This window comes from Pelophylax lessonae (genome assembly GCF_965119305.1).
Source record: "Pelophylax lessonae genome assembly, chromosome: 3".
Lineage (NCBI taxonomy): Eukaryota > Metazoa > Chordata > Amphibia > Anura > Ranidae > Pelophylax > Pelophylax lessonae.
In genome coordinates this window covers 111331633-111353118 of record NC_138770.1, presented here as the reverse complement: position 1 = coordinate 111353118, position 21486 = coordinate 111331633, and the positions used below count along the sequence as shown (strand labels likewise).

At 49.6% G+C, this 21486-nt stretch overlaps 1 protein-coding gene across 1 annotated transcript in view; it reads right to left on the bottom strand.

Annotated features, from left to right (window-relative positions):
- The window catches only part of TDRD6 (tudor domain containing 6), a gene marked incomplete at both ends in the record, with an annotated part of 144079 nt that overhangs the window by 38239 nt on the left and 84354 nt on the right, over nt 1-21486 (bottom strand). The window contains 2 exons of the mRNA XM_082250791.1: nt 4383-4505; nt 4726-4848. Coding sequence (XP_082106917.1) covers nt 4383-4505; nt 4726-4848 — 246 coding nt within the window. The remainder of the gene's footprint in view (nt 1-4382; nt 4506-4725; nt 4849-21486) is intronic.

Here is a 21486-nt window from a genome sequence, read left to right as displayed (position 1 = left end):
AACGACAGGTGTCCCCCACCAGACACACAGAAGGTGAAACACCTCCGGGTGCAGGGACTATTCCCCCTGATCAACACCTGACGACTCAGGTAATCCGCCTGCCAGTTCTCAACTCCTGGGATATGCACGGTGAAAAGGGCTGGAACAAATTTTGTGCCAATTTCAGAATCTCGGCCACCTCCCAGGCCGCCAAGACCCTCTTGGTGCCCCCTTGTTGATTGAGGTGGCATTGTGCGATTGAATCCAAACTGGACGACCCTGCAGACGATTTGTCCAGTGACTCAGGCAAAGCTTTATCACTCTGAGTTCCAGAATACTGATAGAAAATCTGGACACAGACCCCTGGACCCACAGCTTCCCAAGCACTCCTCCCCAGCCGGACAGGCTGGCATCCATGGCTACCACGGTCCAATACAATGGTAGGAAGGACTCTTTGTGCTGTGACTCAAACAAATCAAAGTGTCCACCTCGAAGGTCGACACCATTAGACCTAAGGCTCACATGCAAGTCTGCAAAGAGGACAGGCTGCTGGATAACAGGAAAGGAATCCCCCTCTGCAACTTTTGTAGCTTTCCCAGGGGAAGAAACACCCTCAGCGAAGCAGAGTCAGGCCCAGATAATCCAGTTTTGAAGATGGTACCAGAGCAGATTTTTTTAAATTGATGTTCCAACCGAACTCATGCAGAGTCCGTACAGTGATTGTCAAGTCGCCCAACAGGACTAAATTTCAGTCTGCTCTTAAGAGGAGATCGTCCAGGTACCCCAGTACCGCAATCCCCCGTTAAGGCAGTAATGCCAATACCGGAGCCAACACTTTAGTGAAGACCCTGAGAGCAGAGGTGAGACCAAAGGGTAATTCCACAAATTGATAATGCTCCTGTCCTACAGCGAAGCGAAGAAAACGCTGGCGTCCAGTGTAAATAGGGATATTTAGATATGCATCCTTAATATCGATGCAGGCCAAAAAGTCTCCTTGATGTAGGGACGCCACTACCGCGCGAATGGACTCCATTCAAAACTTCTGTACCCGCACAAAGCGGTTCAGAGCCTTGAGGTCCAGGATTGGAAGCACTTTGCCTTCTTTCCTGGGAACAGTGAAAATGTTTAAATAGAAACCCTGAAAGGGTTCCGCACAATCACCCCTTGCGACAGCATATCTTGTACCGCCTCTATCAGATCCTTTGACCGATCTGGAGATAGGCGTAAATTGGACAGGAAGAATCTGTCCAACGGTCGAGACCTGAATTCGATCTTGTAACCCGATCAGATCAGTTTGTGGACCCATTTGTCCTGAATCAAGGAGGTCCATGGTTCCGGAAAGAAACAAAACCCATCTCCCACCCCAGATACAGGTGAGGGCGTCACTTCACGCAGACGGGGGTTTGTCTGTAGATCTGGATTGGCCTGCTCTCAGCTTACCTGACCATGCCCCATTTAGCGATGCATCACATATAAATAGCAGGGCTTGGACCATTTGGTCTGTTAGCTCTGCTAGGCCCCAGGGAGCTACTCTGTTTCTAGGTCACTTTTTAGTAACTTTGCCCATTCCGTTATGGTCTGGAACACCAGAGTGATCACGAAGACCGGTTTAAGTAATGAGCCCGCTATCACATATAAGTGGCGGGACAGAGACTCACTCAATCCTATCCACAGGATCTGTAAAGACCAGGGACTCCTCCACCAGGACCACAGTAGATTTGTTCAGTCTGGAGACCAGATGGTCCACCTTTGGTGGAACGGTCTATTTTGCAGATACCGCCTCTTAAAACGCTTCGCACTACTAACATCTGTTTGAGGCGCCCCCATTGGTCAGAGACCATTTTGTCAAAACGTTCTGGACAAGGAACAAAACCTTGCCCGACTTCTGGGATTTGCAAGTGACAAATGACACCTGCGTCCCTGACGCTACAGAATCATCCGCCATTTTTAGTTTCCCACATTGACACTATAAGTGCCTCCACCAGCGCACTTTCCCACTCAGCTGCAGACAAGGATATGTGGTCCTCGCCATCTGAGTGTGATGACGCAGAACCCGCAGGATGACATGCATCCGCGGTGGTCATATCTACCTCAGAATCGGAGTATACAGGAGAGGCAGGGGAGGCCATAGGGCACTTTTTACTAGCGGTATTTTTGAAAACCAGATCCACTTTTGACACCAGGTTTGCGACCTGGAGGTCCCCGCAACTGCAAGGAGGGGATCTGAAGGTGAACTTTGTTCCTGGGACTCCATTTGAACCCTGCAATAGCGCAGTGTCACTTTAAGAAAACTGCGAAAAACTGACCCACACCGCTGCACCAGTAGTACTACAAGTCCCAGCCACTAGCACTGCAGATAGCAGGGTGAGAGAACAACAGGAACCCCAATAGACAAACCACCATTCGATATGGAGAACAGAAAACGATCTTCACAGGAAGAGGAAGTACCTGGGTCATCACTAGAGTAAAGGCCTAGCTGCTCTCTGCTGTCCAGCGTTCCCGGACTCCGAGAAAATGGTCGCCCAATGCATTCCTATGGGGAAACCACAAAAACATGGCCGCCCATGCATTTCAATGGGAACTTCTGCAAAATGAGGCTGAATGATTCTACTGTATAGTAGCATCGGGGGGTCCCCGGCAGGGACCCCCACCAGGATCTACTATAGCGGTATCGGCGTATCCAACCCCTAGGACCCTTGTCGCTGACTGAGGTAGGGACCTCTAGGATGGTGGGGAGGGAGGCCTTGGGGGAGCCTTGTACTTATCGAGAGGCCAGGGGAAATGAGGGGTACCCGAGGGTCTGACGTTCCCAGGGAGGGGCCCACGTCAGCCCCGAGACCGCCAGAGCTTTGGGGGGGACACAACTCACCATACCAACGACTTTGGGTGGGCGCCACTCCAGATAGACGACCTCTCCACTCGGGGTGGAGGTGCTGATAGGCCAAGTGGTAACTCAGGCCAAAGAAGGTCGTGTACGTCCCGGCAAAGTGTTTCACTTGCGGCCCAGCCCTCGTCCATTGGTCGTGGTGAGGCCTAGCGCTGGGCTATAACCTGCACACGCTCACTAGTCGGGCTTAGGGACCTTAAGGATCTAGGATATCCAGTCCGAAACCCAGTCTGGCTGTTGATTGCAGTGCTCTCAGGAACATAACTAGCTAAAAATTAAACAAAAGGTTCCCTTTAAAATAAAAAGACAAGCGAAGACCAAAGTCCCAGCCGGAACTAGGTCCTACTCCTAAACTAGGTAGAAACAAACTGAATCCTATAGTAGAGAGTGGGTGTATGCCTGCAGGGACTGCCCCATTGGCGTGGTAAAGATTTTTCCTGCCTAGTGTCCTACTCCTGTAGGGGGGCAGCATAACCCAATGGTCAAGAAGAAAACGGAGCTGTGTATGTCAATGAACGATAGAGAAGACACTTAATTTTTATTAGAGACTGACCTTTCTTTTAACAGATCTGAATGCAGATGTATTGATTTCTATAGGTCTATGCACACAGCTGTGTAAAGATTAGTAAACTTGCTGTGCATTCATATCCAAAAATAAATAAAAAAAATCTTTCTCTGAGGTCCTGTGCATGAACCATAAATTACGTTGTATGCTTTTAGACGTTTGTATTAACAAAATGTACTCTGTTGCTTTAAGGCAGGCAGCTCTCCAGTAGAGGGAAGCTAAGCGGCTAGCCTCAGAAACAGTTTGAATCCTAGCAATAGTATCCTGCATCCCCGCTTTAAAGTTAAACCCCAAGATAAATAAATATTCATAGGATGGGTATACATATACACGCTTGTTTTTTTTCATTCAGAAGAAAACTAACAGATTCACTCATCCACCTTAAACAGGGTGAATGGAGGAATCCTCCAAACTGTGCTATTGCATTCTGACAGCACAGATTCCTCCACTTTTAGGTTACACTGATTACCATAGCTGATTAAAAGTTTTCCAACATCCTCATTCAACAAAAGTTGATCTACCAGCCGGCTTCTGTTGAAAAGGGAGAGCCAAACACAGATCAAAATTCAGTTAGTCCTTGCAGAACCAGCCAAATTTCGATCTGTGTGTACCCACCTTTACTTGTATCTTAGTGTATTTTGTATATTTTTTCCAGATCTGTGCAGTAATTCAGCATGAAAGTTTTTCCTCTGTGCAGGAGCTTACTGTAAAAAAGACCAGCCACTGCTGCTCTTCCCCCTTGTGCAGAGAGACTGGTCTTCTATGCACACTTCTGCTCTGGGCACAGGCTATTTACAGTACAGTCTGCTACTTTTACAAGCTAATATCTGGGTTAACAAGGCCATATGGTCCACACTAAATGGGTTTATAACCTTTGTGTCTGTTCAGGAATATCTAAAAACCTTTTCATGCCCGGTATCTATCTTTCAATCCAGAAATTCAAAAATGTACCTTCCTTATCTAAAGTATCTTCATCTGCAAAAGAATCATCACCATCACTTTCAAACACGACCTCAGAGCTTGTTTTAACCTCTGGCTGGTCTCCGTACACTGTAAATATGTCTGGCTGTTTATCTGTAAAGCAAAAGACACAAAGGTTTCCTGCAAAAAAAATGAAAAATCTGCATACAAAAAATAAAAACTGAATACTGCCGCTCTTCTTCCTTGTAGAGGTTAATGTCTGGGTTTACAAAGCTGTCTGGGGCACACAAAATGGGTTTATATCCTTTATGGCAGTTCATTAATATTGTAGAACCTTTTCATGCCCTTTATATTCAAGAGTTCAATCATTTACCTTCCGTTTTTAAAGTATCTTGATCAGTTGAAGAATCACTACCATCACTCCTATTAATGGCCTCAGAGCTTGTTTTAACCCCTGGCTGGTCTCTGTACACTGTAAATAGGTCTGGCTGTTTATCTGCAAAGCAAAAGGAGCACAAAAGACACAAATGTTTCCTACCACAAAAAAACAAAAAACAAAACAAAAAACACAATAGTTACACTATTCATTTTTTTAGGAGCAGATAACCGTTATAGGTGAAAGATTTACTAAAACTGGTCTACACAGAAACTGGTGCAGCTGTGCATAGTAACCAATCAGCATCTAACTTCAGTTTGTTTAAGCTTTAAGAGTAAAACCTATAAGCTGACTGTTACTATGCACAGTTGCACCAGACTCTGTGTGCTCCATTTTTAGTAAATCTCCCTCATGCAGTCAAAGAAAAAAGGACAACTATGTATGGGAAACAAAAGTTTGCACCAATCCATAAAGCCATGAAACTAAGCATTTAGCTCGGATTCTCTTGTGGAAAAAGCGGAGTTAGACTTACCGGTAACTCCTTTTCTAGTAGTCTTCCAGGACAGCCCATGAGACATAGGGCTCCTCCTACCAGGACAGGAAACACTTTCCAATCAAATAAAAGGTGTTGCCCTAGTCCTCACCTTTAGTATTCTCGAGAACCGTAGGGCATCCTGTAAAACATATATATATATATATATATATATATATATATATATATATATACACACATACACACACATACACACACCTACATACATTATATATATATATATATATATATATATATATATATATATATATATATATATATATATATATATATATACACACACAATACATTATACAAGACAACACCGGGTGGGAATCCGGCTGTCCTGGAAGACTACTAGAAAAGGAGTTACCGGTAAGTCTAACTCCGCTTTTCTCAAGTCGTCTTCCAGGACAGCCCATGAGAAGATGAGCCAGAAACTTACCAGTCTAGGGAGGGACTACTGCCTGGAGCACCTTTCGACCAAATGCCTGTTCCTGAGAAGAGAGGAGGTCCAGGCGATAATGTCTAACAAAGGTCAAAAAGTTAGACCAGGTAGCTGCCTTACAGATTTGCTCTGGTGAGGCACCAGCCCTTTCGGCCCAAGACGTGGACAAGGCCCTTGTTGAATGTGCGTTGATACTTGATGGAACCACATTCTTTGCTAAATAGGCTTCTGTAATAGTCTGTTTTATCCACCTATCTATGGTGGCTTTTGAAGCTTTTTCACCCCTATGTGTACCAGAGAACAGCACAAATAGGGTATCACACTTCCTAAAGGTTTTAGTCACCTCCAGGTAGGTCAGAAGAGTCCTTCTGACATCCAAAAAACTAAAATTCTTCTCTTTTTCATTATTTGGAGAACTACAAAAGGTAGGTAGTACAATAATCCTGTGCTCTATGGAAGGAAGTAGCTACCTTAGGTAAAAACCCTGGATCGGTTTTTAACACTATTCTGCCTTCAAAAATAAGAAAGGGTTCTCTGATTGAGAGGGCCTGCAGTTCACTAACTCTTCGAGCTGACGTCACTGCAACTAAAAATGAAGTTTTCAGAGTGAGTAGTTTTTCTGTCAAGTCCTTGTAGGGTTCAAAAGGGACCGTTACCAAAGCCTGAAGGACCAGAGATAGGATCCAAGTGGGACATGTTCTGACCACTGGAGTCCTAGCCCGGGCAATAGCCTTGAAGAATCTAGCTATAATGGGATTTTCCCGAAGGGAATACTGAAGAAAAATGCTAATGGCAGCAGCCTGCACTTTCAAGGTACTAAGGGAGAGGCCCTTATCGATGCCCTCTTGGAAAAATTCCAAAATAGATGGTACATCTGGAGATGGCCTGTGTTTTTCAGCCATCCAAGAGTGAAACCTTTTCCATACTTTGGAGTATATAGCTCTCGTGACAGGTTTTCGACAATTGATCAAGGTCTTAATTACTCTGTCTGAGAATACCTGGGAACTTCGTATCTGCTCTCCAGATACCAAGCGGTTAGGTTCAAGGATTTGATGTGTGGATGGGTCACCGGACCCTGAGTCAACAGGTCTTGTCTCCAGGGCAAGATTATTGGAGGCTTGAAAGGTTAGGGCCTGTAGGCATGAAAAACATGGCCTTTTGGGCCAAAAGGGAGCTATCAGAATCAGATTTGTGTCCTCTTGGAGAAATTTCGGGAGGACTTCTGATATTAGCCTGACTGGAGGGAAGGCATAGCAGAGATTGAAAGACCAGGGGTTTGCAAAGGCGTCCATCCCCAAGGACTGATCCCATTGATTCAGGAGAAAAAAACTCTCGTTTTGCTGTTTGTTTGGGCTGCAAAAAGGTCCACTTCTGGAAGGCCCCATTTGGCAGCAATATCTGCAAAGACCTTGGGATTGAGGGACCAATTGTCCCGACACACCAGGTGGCGGCTGAGGTGGTCTGCTAAGACATTCTGAGTCCCCTTTAGATGAATAGCTGAAATGGATGCCAGGTTCAGCTCGGCCCAGGGAAACATTTTCTGGGCTATGCTCTGTAACCCTTGACTCCGTGTACCTCCCTGTTTGTTGAGGTACGCCACTGTAGCTATATTGTCAGATAGAATCTGCAGATGACTCCCCTTTATGTTCATCTGAAAGACCTCTAAAGCTTTTTGTACTGCCATGAGCTCTTTCTGATATGACGAGGTTTGAGCTTCCTGTTGGGAACATTCTCCCTGAGCCAACTGGTTTTGGAGATGGACCCCCCCCCCCCCCCTCCGGAAGAGCTTGCATCTGTGGTTATTCTTTGAGATATTTGAACAACCCAGTTTTGTCCCTCTGTAAGGTGAAGAGGTGATCTTAACCACTATAGGGTTCTTTTTACCCTGGTGGGAGTTTTCACCTTCAGTTCCAAGGAATCTGGAAGTCCGTCCCAGTTCTTTAACAGGAACCATTGGAGAGGACGTTGCTGGTACCTTGCCCAAGGGACAGCTGGGAAACAAGAAGTCATGAGGCCTATGACTCTTATGTCCCTGAGTGAGACCCACTGGCTGGTCTGTAAAAAAGCTACCATGTGAAACATTTTTAAAACTGAGTTCTGGGAGAGAAATCCTTTGATCCAGAGAGGAGATCTCGTATCCGAGATAGGTCACTCTGGGAGGGTGTCAGGCAAGATTTCTGTTTGTTGATCATCCATCCCAGTGATCCAAGGAACTCCGGAACTATAAGGAGGTCCTCCTTTAGTTTGTGATCTGAATCCGCCACTACCAGGAGATCGTCCAGGTAGAGGGTGATCATAATGGACATCAGTCTCAATGGAGCTAAAGCTTCCCCCAGGACCTTGGTGAAGATACGGGGAGCTGAGGATAATCCGAAGGGCAGTGCCCGAAATTGATCGTGTTTGACCTCTGGTCCTAGTTTCACTGCCAGTCTTAGGAACTTCTGATAAGCCAGGTGAATGGGGATGTGGAAGCAGGCATTGTTAAGTCCAGTGTTGCCATGAAACATTTTGGATACAGCAAGCTTCTTATGGAATAAATTGTTTCCAATGCGATAATGCTTGTATCTTATCGAGAGATTTAATTTTCGTAGGTTTAAAATCAAGTCGATAACACCTCCGAGGGTTTTCCTATCACAAAAATGTGGGAATAAAACCCTTTTCCCTGTTCCACCTTTGGAACAGGTATCGAAACCTTCTGATCTACTAAGTCTCCAATCTGGAGACTTAGCGCAGCTGCTTTGGCTGGATCCTTTGGCAGACTGGTAATTAATATCCTCTCTAAGGGTTGGGAATTGAACTCCAGTCTGTACCCTGTGGATATTAGGTTCAGGATAAATAGGCTTGATGTAATTTTCCTTCCACTGTGGGAGAAAGGCCCTCAATCTTCAGCCCACTTTGTGAAAGGAGTCAGAGGTTCGGCGGGGTGCTGAGGAGGGTGAAACGGGATGTTTCCCCTACCCCTACCTTTGTGGCCGGTCCAATGTTTCTTGAACCCGGTCTGCACCTCCTGTGGTCCTTGCTGTTTGCCCCTGCTCTGAAAAAACTTTCGAGTACATGGGGTTTTTTGAAATCTTTTCTTTTCTGGAAATTATTTCTTTTTGTCAGCAGTATATTCCAGAACTTCTGTCAGTCCAGGGTCAAAGAGATGATCCCCTGTGAAGGGGAGACTACAGAGGCGTGTTTTGGACACGCAATCACCAGACCATGACTTAAGCCAGAGACCTCTCCTGGCTGAATTTACTAGGGCTGAGGTTCTGGCTGTCATTCTAACCGACTCAGCGGAAGAATCTGCCAAGAACCCTACTGCCTGAAACAAAAAGGGGGAAGGATTTAACAATCTGATCCCTAGGTGTCCCAACTAATAAGTGAGATTGAATCTGTGAAAGCCATAACTCCAAATGTCTGGCTATACAGGTAGATGCTAAAGCTGGTTTTAGACTCATTGCCGAGGCTTCCCAAGCTCTGCGCAACATGATATCAGTTCTTTTGTCCATTGGGTCTTTAAGTGAACCCATGTCTTCAAATGGCAGATCTATACCTTTTGAAATTTTGGCAAGAGGGGCATCTAGCTTTGGAATTTTATTACATTGTTGTTCTTTGCTGTCAAAGGGAAACCTCCTTTTTAAATGATTAGAAAAAACGGAATTTTTGTAAAATCTTACCTGTAAAATTCCTTTCTCTGAGTCCTCCGACAGTCGCCGCCTCTTCATATTCGTCACAATGGGGGTTATTAGACTTTGCTCCGTAGGAGTAGCTAGGCAACAGAATATGTCAATATTAAAGCTTTTAACATATCCCACCCCCAGGGGGTGGTCCCCTCAGTCTATACCCTCCTGCTTCCTGTTCCATACCTCAGTTTCAGTAGAATAGCAGTAGAGTACATACACAAACCCCAAAAGAGGGGCGGGGGCGGCGACTGTCGGAGGACTCAGAGAAAGGAATTTTACAGGTAAGATTTTACAAAAATTCCGTTTTCTCTTACGTCATCTGACAGTCGCCGCCTCTTCATATTCGTCACAATGGGGACGTCCCAAAGCAGTGCAAACATGAGGGGTGGGAAACGCAGCCGCGCCTAAGGCAACGCAGTCTCCACATCAGAGAAAGTAACCTTACCAAGGGAAGGAAACCAACTGGGCAACAGGAAAAAAAGCTTGCTCAACAGGAGCAACAACCCAGGAAGAACAAATAACCTAGGGATAAAAAACATCCCAAACAGCCAAGGGCCCAAAAAACAAGGGACCTTAAGGTACTGCCGCACTAAGAACCTTGCGGCCAAAGGAAGCATCTGCCGATGCCTGAACATCCACTCTGTAGAACTTTGAGAAGGTGTGAACGGACGCCGCCTTTCACACCTGGGCCACAGAGGCCCGATGATGACAGGCCCAAGACGTACTCCGAGATCTGGTAGAGTGCGCCTTCACAGGCATAGGAGGAACCTTCCCCTTCAAAGCATATGCCTGCTCAATGGTCTGTCTGATCCATTTGGCGATGGTAGAAGCCGACGCCGCCATGCCCTTCCGAGGTCCCTCAGGAAGGACAAAGAGAATCCGTCTTGCGAAGGGATTTTGTCGAATTCAGGTAAACCCTGATCGCCCTGACAACATCCAAGGAATGCAAAGCCACCTCCTTCGGATGCTCAGGCTTCGCGCAAAGCGAAGGCAAGACAATGTCCTCATTGAGGTGAAATTCCGAAATCCTTTTCGGAAGAAAAGAAGGATTAGGTCGCAAGACCACCTTATCCAAGTGGAGTACCAGATACGGAGACCTGCACGACAAAGCTGCCAGCTCCGAAACTCTGCGAGCCGAAGTGATCGCCACCAAAAAGGCGACCTTTTTGGACAACAGAGGTAACGAGATCTCCCTGATCTTTTCAAAGGGAGCATGTTGCAACACGGACAGAACAAGGTTCAAGTCCCATGGAGGCAAAGGCTCCCTCCGAGGAGGGACCAGGTGTCGCACCCCTTGAACAAAGGTGCTAACCAGAGAATTAGACGCCACAGGGCACTGAAAAAGAACGGCCAGAGCAGAAATCTGACCCTTAATCGTGGCCAACGCCAAACGCTGGTCCACGCCCGTTTGAAGGAAAGCCAACACTCTCGAAACCGAATATGAGCGAGGGGAGTACCCCCTGGACTCACACCAGATAAAGTAGGCCTTCCAAGTACGGTAGTATATCTTCCCCGAAAAGGCCTTTCTAGCATTGATCAAAGTATGAATGACCTCCGGAGAGAGACCCCTATCCTTCAGGACCTCGGTCTCAACAGCCAGGCCGTCAAAGCCAGCGACTGTAAAGCAGGATGGAATATCGGTCCTTGAGACAGAAGATCTTCCTGAAGAGGCAGACGCCATGGAGCGTCGACAGCCAGATTCACGAGGTCTGCGTACCAAGACCGGCGGGGCCAGTTTGGCGCCACCAGAATCACCGTTCTTGGTTCCGAGGACAACCTGTGAAGGAACCGGGACAGCAACTGAATTGGTGGGAATGCATATATCAGCCGATACTGATGCTACTGAGCCACTAACGCGTCTGCCCGAGGATCGCGCGTCCTTGCCACGAACCTTCCCACCTTGTTGTTCAGATGAGACGCGAACAGGTCCACATCCGGAAGACCCCACTTCGCGCACAACATCTGGAAAACCTCCGGGTGGAGCGACCATTCCCCCTGGTCCAGAGTCTGACGGCTCAGATAAATGCAGTGCTACATGAGGTCGGAGCGATCGCAGCCAAAATGGCGGCGCTTGGCGCCAAAAACGCCGCTCCCAGCTACAGAAGAAGCCCTCATTGCCTGTAGTCATCATTAAAATGGCGGACCGCAGCAGCGGCCGCCGCATGTTGCACAAAACATGATCCATCGCATGTCCTACAACACATAGCATGTCACACAGAGAAATCACACAGTTATGCACACAGAACAGTGTATCACAGCCCCCCTCCTTGCAGCCCACAGCAGCATCCAGACAGGGAGACCCATAGTGTGAAACAAACATGCAGGGTTACACAGTCCCAGACTGACACCCACTAAACAGACAGGTCCCCACACAGAGTACACTTACCTGCTGAGTGGCGTGGGGAACCCGCACAAGCGATCAAGCCACTGCACATGTGACAGGGAGAGTCGCAGCCAGGACGCAGGAGGACTGCGGTGCGAAAACCGCATGGCGTCCAGTGAGGTAGCCACCTCACCATAGCATCCCTGCAGCGAACAGGGATGGGTCGTTCAATGTGCCAGGAAAAATACCTGACTGAACGCTCGATGGCAGGCTGGGAAGCCACTGGCCCACAAACTGCGACCAGGGGGGCCAGCCCGAGACCCAGCCCGCATGATCCTCTTCATCAGAAGAACTAACTAATGCTGACAAAAGTAACAGCTAAGTAAAGAAAGAGAAAAAAACTCAAATAAAATCAAAAAAGAAGATAAAGGCTGAGACAAAATGCCCCAGCACAGAAACAGCCAGCTAACTCCTGAAAGCTAGACATTGAAACTGAGGTATGGAACAGGAAGCAGGAGGGTATAGACTGAGGGGACCACCCCCTGGGGGTGGGATATGTTAAAAGCTTTAATATTGACATATTCTGTTGCCTAGCTACTCCTACGGAGCAAAGTCGAATAACCCCCATTGTGACGAATATGAAGAGGCGGCTACTGTCGGAGGACGTAAGAGAAAAATGGTTTCCTTTCAGGATTTTCCCATTTCTGCTTGATTGTAATCTAGCAAGGAGCTGTGTACAGGGAAAACTCTAGCATTTTTCTTATGAGTTACATACATAAGATCATGCTTGAATAATTGCACCTTCTCCTCCTCAATCTCCAGTGTGACATACACTGCTTTAAGTAGTTCATCTACATCATCAAGGGATAATTTAAATCTGGAACCTCTATAGGATTCTTTTTCCCTGGGTTCCTCCCCAGATCCAGACTCCTCAAATGAGGAATGGGGGGACTGATTGCTCCCTAGTGTCTTCATACAAACTTTGTGTTGGGTTAGATACAGATGTAGGGACCTGGGATTGTACAGGGACTTGCACTGGAGTTTGTAACTTATCCATAAGGGTCCTAAATGAACTGAAAGTTGAGGTCAGCTCATCCCTGAGGTCAACATCCTTTGTGAGGATACAGTAGGGTCATCTTTAACAAGATTATCCATACATGTGTGGCACACCGTTTTGCTCCAAGTGGAACTTAGCTTGGTCCCGCAAACTGCACATTTCTTTTTGGGGGGCTGCACCTGGACCTTGTCCTGAGCCTTGGTCTATAACAATAGAAAACACATAATTAGTTATGACTCCCCAATTCACCCACCCACACATTGTGTACAGGGTAAAGAAATAGTGCCTTCTTCTACCAACCCGATTTAAAAGGGGGAGGGAAGCGTAAAAAGACCACCACAGGTATATGCTGGAAGGGAAAATTCCCCATTGCTTACCTGGGAGGTGCCAATGCCAGAGCCTGCCTCCACCGCCTGAGCGGCTGCTGCCATGGGATCCATCCTGCTCTGTTTGGTTGTCCGCAGCCTGTGCTGGGCTTTACCTTACACCGGCGGCCCAGACATCTCCTGTTCGCGCCTTTGGAAATCTGAACTACTGTTTCTGGCGCCCGAGGATGTGCGTCACTGCGCCAAAGTGACCTGTGCCGCTTCCTAGGGCCAGAGTGCAACGCTGGAGTTCCGCCCTCTCCGCTCGTGGCGCCAAATTCAAATTTGCCGGTTTCCCAGCTGAATCGGCGGCGTCACGGGTACAAGGACACCGCCACGAACGGAAGACTCCTCCTGCAATAGTCCACTGACGATCCTGCCCCTGTGGACCACGAGATACAGGAGAGAAGCAGTCAGCCCCTATTGCAACAAGTAAGCTTGGGCTAGGAGAAGATGCATTCTTTCGATCCCGATCTTTTTAGGACAGTTCCATGAGACCAGGAGCTTCAGTTCCAGGAACATGTTACCCCCTGCCCGGAGGAAACACTAATACTGAAGGTGAGGACTAGGGCGACGCCTTTGATTTGATTGGAATGTGTTTCCTGTCCTGGTAGGAGCAGCCCTAGGTCTCATGGGCTGTCCTGGAAGACGGCTTGAGAAAATGATCATACCAATGTACCAAATGTACTAGTAGAAGGTAACCTAAAGGGGGGCATTTTACTTTAACAAAAAGTGTGTGTTTCCTGGATAACAGTGGTAGACCAGTTGGTTTCAAGCTTTTTATGAGCTGCTCTTTAAGTAGGTGGTAAATCAGAAAACATCTAGCCAAAATAAAACACAAAACTCAGGGGCACAGAAGATGCTTTTTGCTGACTGTTGAATTCAACATCTTGGAGTGTACAGTACAGGACTTGTATTCATAGACCATGGGTTATATGCCTCTAACCTTCAGGTGATAATACTCTTCCAAAACCCTCCAGTTCAGTAGCAAGCAATTGGGAGGCTAGGTTCACACCTGTGCAGGTTGTGGTTTGTTCGTTTTTCCAGCGCATTGAGTTTTTAAACACAAGTTTTTGATGTGTTTTTTTTTTTTTTTTTTAAGCTTTCTATTTAGGCCAATTAGAAAATATCACTGGTTTCCTGTAACAGGGAATCAGATTGCATTTTTATTTCCCGATTCCTCCCTGTTCTTTGTGTGTGTTGCTGCATTGACTATCATTGATGGAATGTCCATTTTTGCTCGCTGCTGCCAGTTTTAGCAGTCTTGTTGGAGGAAGAAGCCAAGGAAAAAGGAAAAGAGGAGGAAGCTAGATTATTGGGTGCATCCAGTGATTGCCACTAGGGAACCAAGGGGACAATTCTGGGACATGTACCAAAACCTCTGAGCACGTGAAGTAAAGTTTTCAGCTACACACGGATGTCTGTAAAAAGGGGAGGACATTTTAGTAGGTATTGGACTTTCCCTAGAGATAAGGCACAGTTGCGTGTTTTTTTTTTTTTTTTTTTTGGGTAATCACTAACCCTCTTCAGGAGGAGTATTCCACCAGCTGAAAGGCTAATAATCCCATTGAGGGGCCCGTTCAAAACACATGCAGTCCAGTGCTTTATTTCTTCTGCATTGCATTCCAACGTCATAGTTCACACCAGTGCAGTGTGTTCCAGTGCTTTTCAGCTCCAGAAAATAAAAAAGTACTAATTGCTGCTTTTTTCCTGCACAGAACTGTACTGAAACATGGTAAAAAGCATCAAAAAAGCATTAAAAACGCAAACGCAGAAACACATCCGAAACTGATCTGGAGGACGTTTTTTGTGTGTGAATGGGCACTGAGGTAAGTGTTTTTACTTTTTTTTTTTTACTAATACTTTCACAACCAAAACTGTATACTAATGAAATAATATGACACAGGTAAGTTTGTAATGCGAAAACACCTTTATTTTGTAAGCTTTTACTTTTTGCTTTTTATTCATTTACATTAACATTTTTAAACATTAAACGCAGCATATTTTTTTTTTTTATTTCACGTTTTTAAACATTATGCACTGGGAATTTTATTTCATTATTTTTTATTTAGGAAAATAACTAGGGCTGCAACTATTATTTTCATAATCGATTAGTTGGCCGATTATTGTTTCGATTAATCAGATGACAACCTTAAAAAAAGTGTGGTGTAACATTTAGTTAATAAGTAAAATTTAGAAAAAGGCAATTTATTCTTAAAAATCTTTATGCAGTGGTAAATATAAACAACCAACTATATGGTTATGGAGCAAAATCTCTGAAAAACTCTTAGAATAACAGACAGAAGAGATATACTGTATATAATATTATAGGTTGAATCTGGTAAATAGACTCAGATCAAATTTTTTATTTAAAGAAAAAAAATAAAGACTGTTTTGCTGATTTTCAGACATATTTTGTATGACAGACTCCCCTGTCATAAAGTAGTACTAAAAGCTGAGACTTCTTTTTCATGGGTATGATCATTTTAAATATAAATGCACATTACTGGTAAAAGTTTACTTTAAAATGTAATTGTAATGCCTTATATTACCTCCAGTCTCATCAGCCTCCACCTTCTCTGGGTTCAGATGCTGATCTTCCCCGCACAGACTCTTTAAGGGCTCTTTCACACGGGCGATCCGATCAGATCCGCCTGTCAGTTTTTTTTAGGCGGATCTGATCGGATCCTCCATGCAGCTCTATGGGGCAGCGGGTGTCAGCGGAGACACTTCCGCTGACACCCGCTGCCATCCACATCTGATCCTGTGCTTGAAATCTGGACGGATGGAAACCCTATTTTTCCATCCGTTCAGTAATCGGAGCGGATCGGATCTGATGAGGGCGGACAAGCGGTCCGCTCTCATCCGATCCCCCATAGAGGGCAGCGGGGGCTGAGACACCTCCCTCTCCGCAAGCGGAGACAGAGCTGTCATCGGCCCAGCTCAGAGGGGATTGCGGATCGATCCCCGCTGAGCAACACGGATCCGCATACGGAGCGGATCGTGTGAAAGAGCCCTAAAGTGATTTTTTTTTTTTTAAACAAACAAACAATGTTCTACTTGCCTGCTCACAGCCACCACAGGGTGCTAGCCAGGCAGGCAGCCACCCACCCACCACAGGGTGTCGGCAAGCCAGCCGCCCACCACCACAGGGTGCCAGACAGCCAGCCGCCAACCACCACAGGGTGCCAGACAGCCAGCCGCCCACCACCACAGGGTGCCAGACAGCCAGCCGCCCACCACCACAGGGTGCCAGACAGCCAGCCGCCCACAACCACAGGGTGCCAGACAGCCAGCCGCCCACAACCACAGGGTGCCAGACAGCCAGCCGCCCACAACCACAGGGTATCAGCCAGCCAGCCGCCCACCACAGGGTTCCAGAAAGCCAGCCAGCCACCACAGGGTTCCAGAAAGCCAGCCACCCACCACAGGGTTCCAGAAAGCCAGCCACCCACCACAGGATTCCAGAAAACCAGCCACCCACCACAGGGTTCCAGAAAACCAGCCACCCACCACAGGGTTCCAGAAAACCAGCCACCCACCACAGGGTTCCACCCACCCACCACCACAGGGTGTCAGCCAGCCAGCCGCCACCACAGGGTGTCAGCCAGCCAGCCGCCACCACAGGGTGTCAGCCAGCTAGCCGCCACCACAGGGTGTCAGCCAGCCAGCCACCCGCCACCACAGGGTGTCAGCCAGCCAGCCACCCGCCACCACAGGGTGTCAGCCAGCCAGCCACCCGCCACCACAGGGTGTCAGCCAGCCAGCCACCCGCCACCACAGGGTGTCAGCCAGCCAGCCACCCGCCACCACAGAGTGTCAGCCAGCCAGCCGCCACCACAGGGTGTCAGCCAGCCAGCCACCCGCCACCACAGAGTGTCAGCCAGCCAGCCACCCGCCACCACAGGGTGTCAGCCAGCCAGCCACCCGGCACCACAGGGTGTCAGCCAGCCACCCGCCACCACAGGGTGTCAACCAGCCAGCCACCCGCCACCACAGGGTGTCAACCAGCCAGCCACCCGCCACCACAGGGTGTCAGCCAGCCAGCCACCAGTAAACAACAGGGTGCCAAGCAAGCCAGCCACCCACCACCACAGGGTGTCAGCCAGCCAGCCAGCCACCCACCACCACAGGGTGTCAGCCAGCCAGCCAGCCACCCACCACCACAGGGTGTCAGCCAGCCAGCCAGCCACCCACCACCACAGGGTGTCAGCCAGCCAGCCGCCACCACAGGGTGTCAGCCAGCCAGCCACCCGCCACCACAGGGTGCCAGCCAGCCACCCGCCACCACAGGGTGCCAGCCAGCCACCCGCCACCACAGGGTGCCAGCCAGCCACCCGCCACCACAGGGTGTTAGCCAGCCACCCGCCACCACAGGGTGTTAGCCAGCCAGCCACCCGCCACCACAGGGTGTCAGCCAACCAGCCACCCGCCACCACAGGGTGTCAGCCACCCGCCACCACAGGGTGTCAGCCAGCCAGCCACCCGCCACCACAGGGTGTCAGCCAGCCAGCCACCCGCCACCTCAGGGTGTCAGATAGCCAGCCACCCGCCACCACAGGGTGTCAGCCACCACAGGGTGTCAGCCAACCAGCCAACCAGCCACCCGCCACCACAGGGTGTCAGCCACCCGCCACCACAGGGTGTCAGCCAGCCAGCCACCCGCCACCTCAGGGTGTCAGATAGCCAGCCACCCGCCACCACAGGGTGTCAGCCAGCCAGCCACCCGCCACCTCAGGGTGTCAGATAGCCAGCCACCCGCCACCACAGGGTGTCAGCCAGCCACCCGCCACCACAGGGTGTCAGCCAGCCACCAGCAAACAACAGGGTGCCAAGCAAGCCAGCCGCCCACCACAGGGTGCCAAGCAAGCCAGCCGCCCACCACAGGGTGCCAAGCAAGCCAGCCGCCCACCACAGGGTGCCAAGCAAGCCAGCCACCCATCCACCACCACAGGGTGCCACCCATCCACCATCACAGGGTACCAGACAGCCAGCCGCCCACAACCACAGGGTGCCAGACAGCCAGCCGCCCACAACCACAGGGTATCCAGCCAGCCAGCCGCCCACCACAGGGTTCCAGAAAGCCAGCCAGCCACCACAGGGTTCCAGAAAGCCAGCCAGCCACCACAGGGTTCCAGAAAGCCAGCCAGCCACCACAGGGTTCCAGAAAGCCAGCCACCCACCACAGGGTTCCAGAAAGCCAGCCACCCACCACAGGGTTCCAGAAAACCAGCCACCCACCACAGGGTTCCAGAAAACCAGCCACCCACCACAGGGTTCCAGCCAGCCACCCACTCACCACAGGGTGCCAGCCACCCACCCACTCACCACAGGGTGCCAGCCACCCACCACCACAGGGTGTCAGCCAGCCAGCCACCCACCACCACAGGGTGTCAGCCAGCCAGCCAGCCACCCACCCACCACCACAGGGTGTCAGCCAGCCAGCCAGCCACCCACCACCACAGGGTGTCAGCCAGCCAGCCAGCCGCCACCACAGGGTGTCAGCCAGCCAGCCAGCCGCCACCACAGGGTGTCAGCCAGCCAGCCACCACAGGGTGTCAGCCAGCCAGCCACCACAGGGTGTCAGCCAGCCAGCCACCCGCCACCACAGGGTGTCAGCCAGCCAGCCACCCACCACCACAGGGTGTCAGCCAGCCAGCCACCCGCCACCACAGGGTGTCAGCCAGCCACCCACCCGCCACCACAGAGCCAGCCACCCACCCGCCACCACAGAGCCAGCCACCCACCCGCCACCACAGAGCCAGCCACCCACCCACCACCACAGAGCCAGCCACCCACCCACCACCACAGGGTGTCAGCCAGCCACCCACCCACCACCACAGGGTGTCAGCCAGCCACCCGCCACCCACCACCACAGGGTGTCAGCCAGCCAGCCAGCCACCCGCCACCCACCACCACAGGGTGTCAGCCAGCCAGCCACCCACCACCACAGGGTGTCAGCCAGCCACCCGCCACCACAGGGTGTCAGCCAGCCAGCCACCCGCCACCACAGGGTGTCAGCCAGCCAGCCACCCGCCACCACAGGGTGTCAGCCAGCCAGCCACCCGCCACCACAGGGTGTCAGCCAGCCAGCCACCCGCCACCACAGGGTGTCAGCCAGCCAGCCACCAGCAAACAACAGGGTGCCAAGCAAGCCAGCCGCCCACCACAGGGTGCCAAGCAAGCCAGCCGCCCACCACAGGGTGCCAAGCAAGCCAGCCGCCCACCACAGGGTGCCAAGCAAGTCAGCCGCCCACCACAGGGTGCCAAGCAAGCCAGCCACCCATCCACCACCACAGGGTGCCACCCATCCACCATCACAGGGTACCAGACAAATGTAAAATCCATTTCTTTGATGTTCACTGACTGACACAGCTCCTCATCTTCATGACTATATGGGTTATACTGCCCCTTACAGGAGAAGAACACTAGGCAGACAAAAACTTGACTACGCCTATGGGGGCAGTCTGAGGGGAATACTCCCACTCTCTGCTATGTATTCAGTTTTGTTACAAGCAGTGTCAGAAGAAAAAAACCCAACCTTATAATAGAGGGGTGGGTGCTGTATCTGTCAATGAACATCAGAGAGATGGATTTTACGGTAAGTCATAAATCCCATTTTATCTTTCGTTCATTGACGGACACAGCTCCTCATCTTCGTGACTATATGGAACGTTCCAAAACACTGTCAAACATGAGGGGTGGGAACAGTAAGAAAAAGCCTTCCCCAAGGCCAAACATAGCCAACCAGGTAACATGGAGCTCAACTATCAACAACTGGAGCTCAACTGAACAAAATGTAAAACAATCTCAAAAAGTACAAGTCCTCTAAAGAGCAGCCTGCAAAACCTTGCGGCCAAAGGAAACATCCGCAGATGCCAACACATCCAACCTTATGCCCCGTACACACGTGCAGATTATCTGCAGACTTTTGTCTGCAGATTTACCTTTTCTATGTAGTTCAAGGGCCTGCCGGATTGCATACAAATTGAAAGTGTTTAGGTTTGACCTCATATTATATGGTTTTGGTAAGTCTGCAGACAAAAGTCTGCAGATAATCTGCACGTGTGTATGGGGCATTATAAAACTTTGTAAACGTGTGCACAGACGACCAGCTAGCCATCTTGCAAACCTGCAACACTGACGCCTGATGACGGAAGGCCCAGGAGGCACTAAGCGCCCGAGTAGCGAATAAGCCTGAACCACAGTCTGTCTGATCCATCAGGAAATGCAGCCAGCCCTTTGCAAGGTCCATCCTTGAGGACAAATAGTAAGTCTGACCTTCTAAAAGACTCCATAGCTGCCAGGTACGCCCTTATTGCCCGAACCACATCCAGGGAATGCAAAGCAATTTCCTTAGGATGCTTAGGCCTGGGACATAGGAAAGGCAACACAATGTCTTCAAATGAAAATCAGGGACGACCTTCAAAAGGAATGATGGACATGGACGAAGAACCACCTTATCCTTGTGGACCACCAGGAAAGGAGACTGACAAGACAGCGCCATCAGCTCCGACACCCTGTGCGCAGAAGTGACAGCCACCAAAAAGGCCACCCTCTGGAATAACGTAAGCAGGGGAACTTCCCGAATATTTTCAAAGGAAGGCTTCTAGAGAGCTGACAACACCAAATTGAGGTCCCACGGCACCTCCCTGGAAGAACCAAGTGTCTCACACTCTGGAAGAATATACGCACCAAGGAATGTGTGGCCACTGGACATTGAATGAAAACCGCAATGCCGAGACCTTGCCCTTGATGGTACTCAAGGCCAGGCACTGCTCAACCCCTTGGAGGAAAGCCAAGATCCAAGTAACCGAAAAGGAGCGAGGGTGAACCCTGAGTGTTTCACACCACGCAATGTACGACTTCCAAGTACGATGGTAAATCTTCCTAGAAGTAGATTTTCTAGCTTTTAACAGCGTAGGAATCACAGATTCAGACAGCCTTCTATCCTTCAGCACTTGGGTTTCAACAGCCAAGCTGTCAACGCCAGCGACTATAAAGCAGGATGGAAGATTGGCCCTTGGGACAGCTGATCTTCCCTGAGAGGTGGTCTCCAAGAAGCATCCACAACCAGCCGTACCAGATCGGTGTACCAAGACCATTGAGGCCAGTCTGGAGCCACTAGGACGACGGGAATCCCTTCTGCCTCGATCCTGCGCAGGAGTCTCGGCAGAATCTTGAGAGGAGGAAAGGCATAAATCAGACTATACTGACTCCAAGGAGCATCTAATGCGTCTGTGGTGTTGGCTACAGGGTCCCGAGACCGTGCCACAAACCTCTGCAATTTCCTGTTGAGGCGAGAGACCAACAGATCCACCTCAGGAGTACCCCACCAGAGACAACTGAATTTTCCACCCCTGGA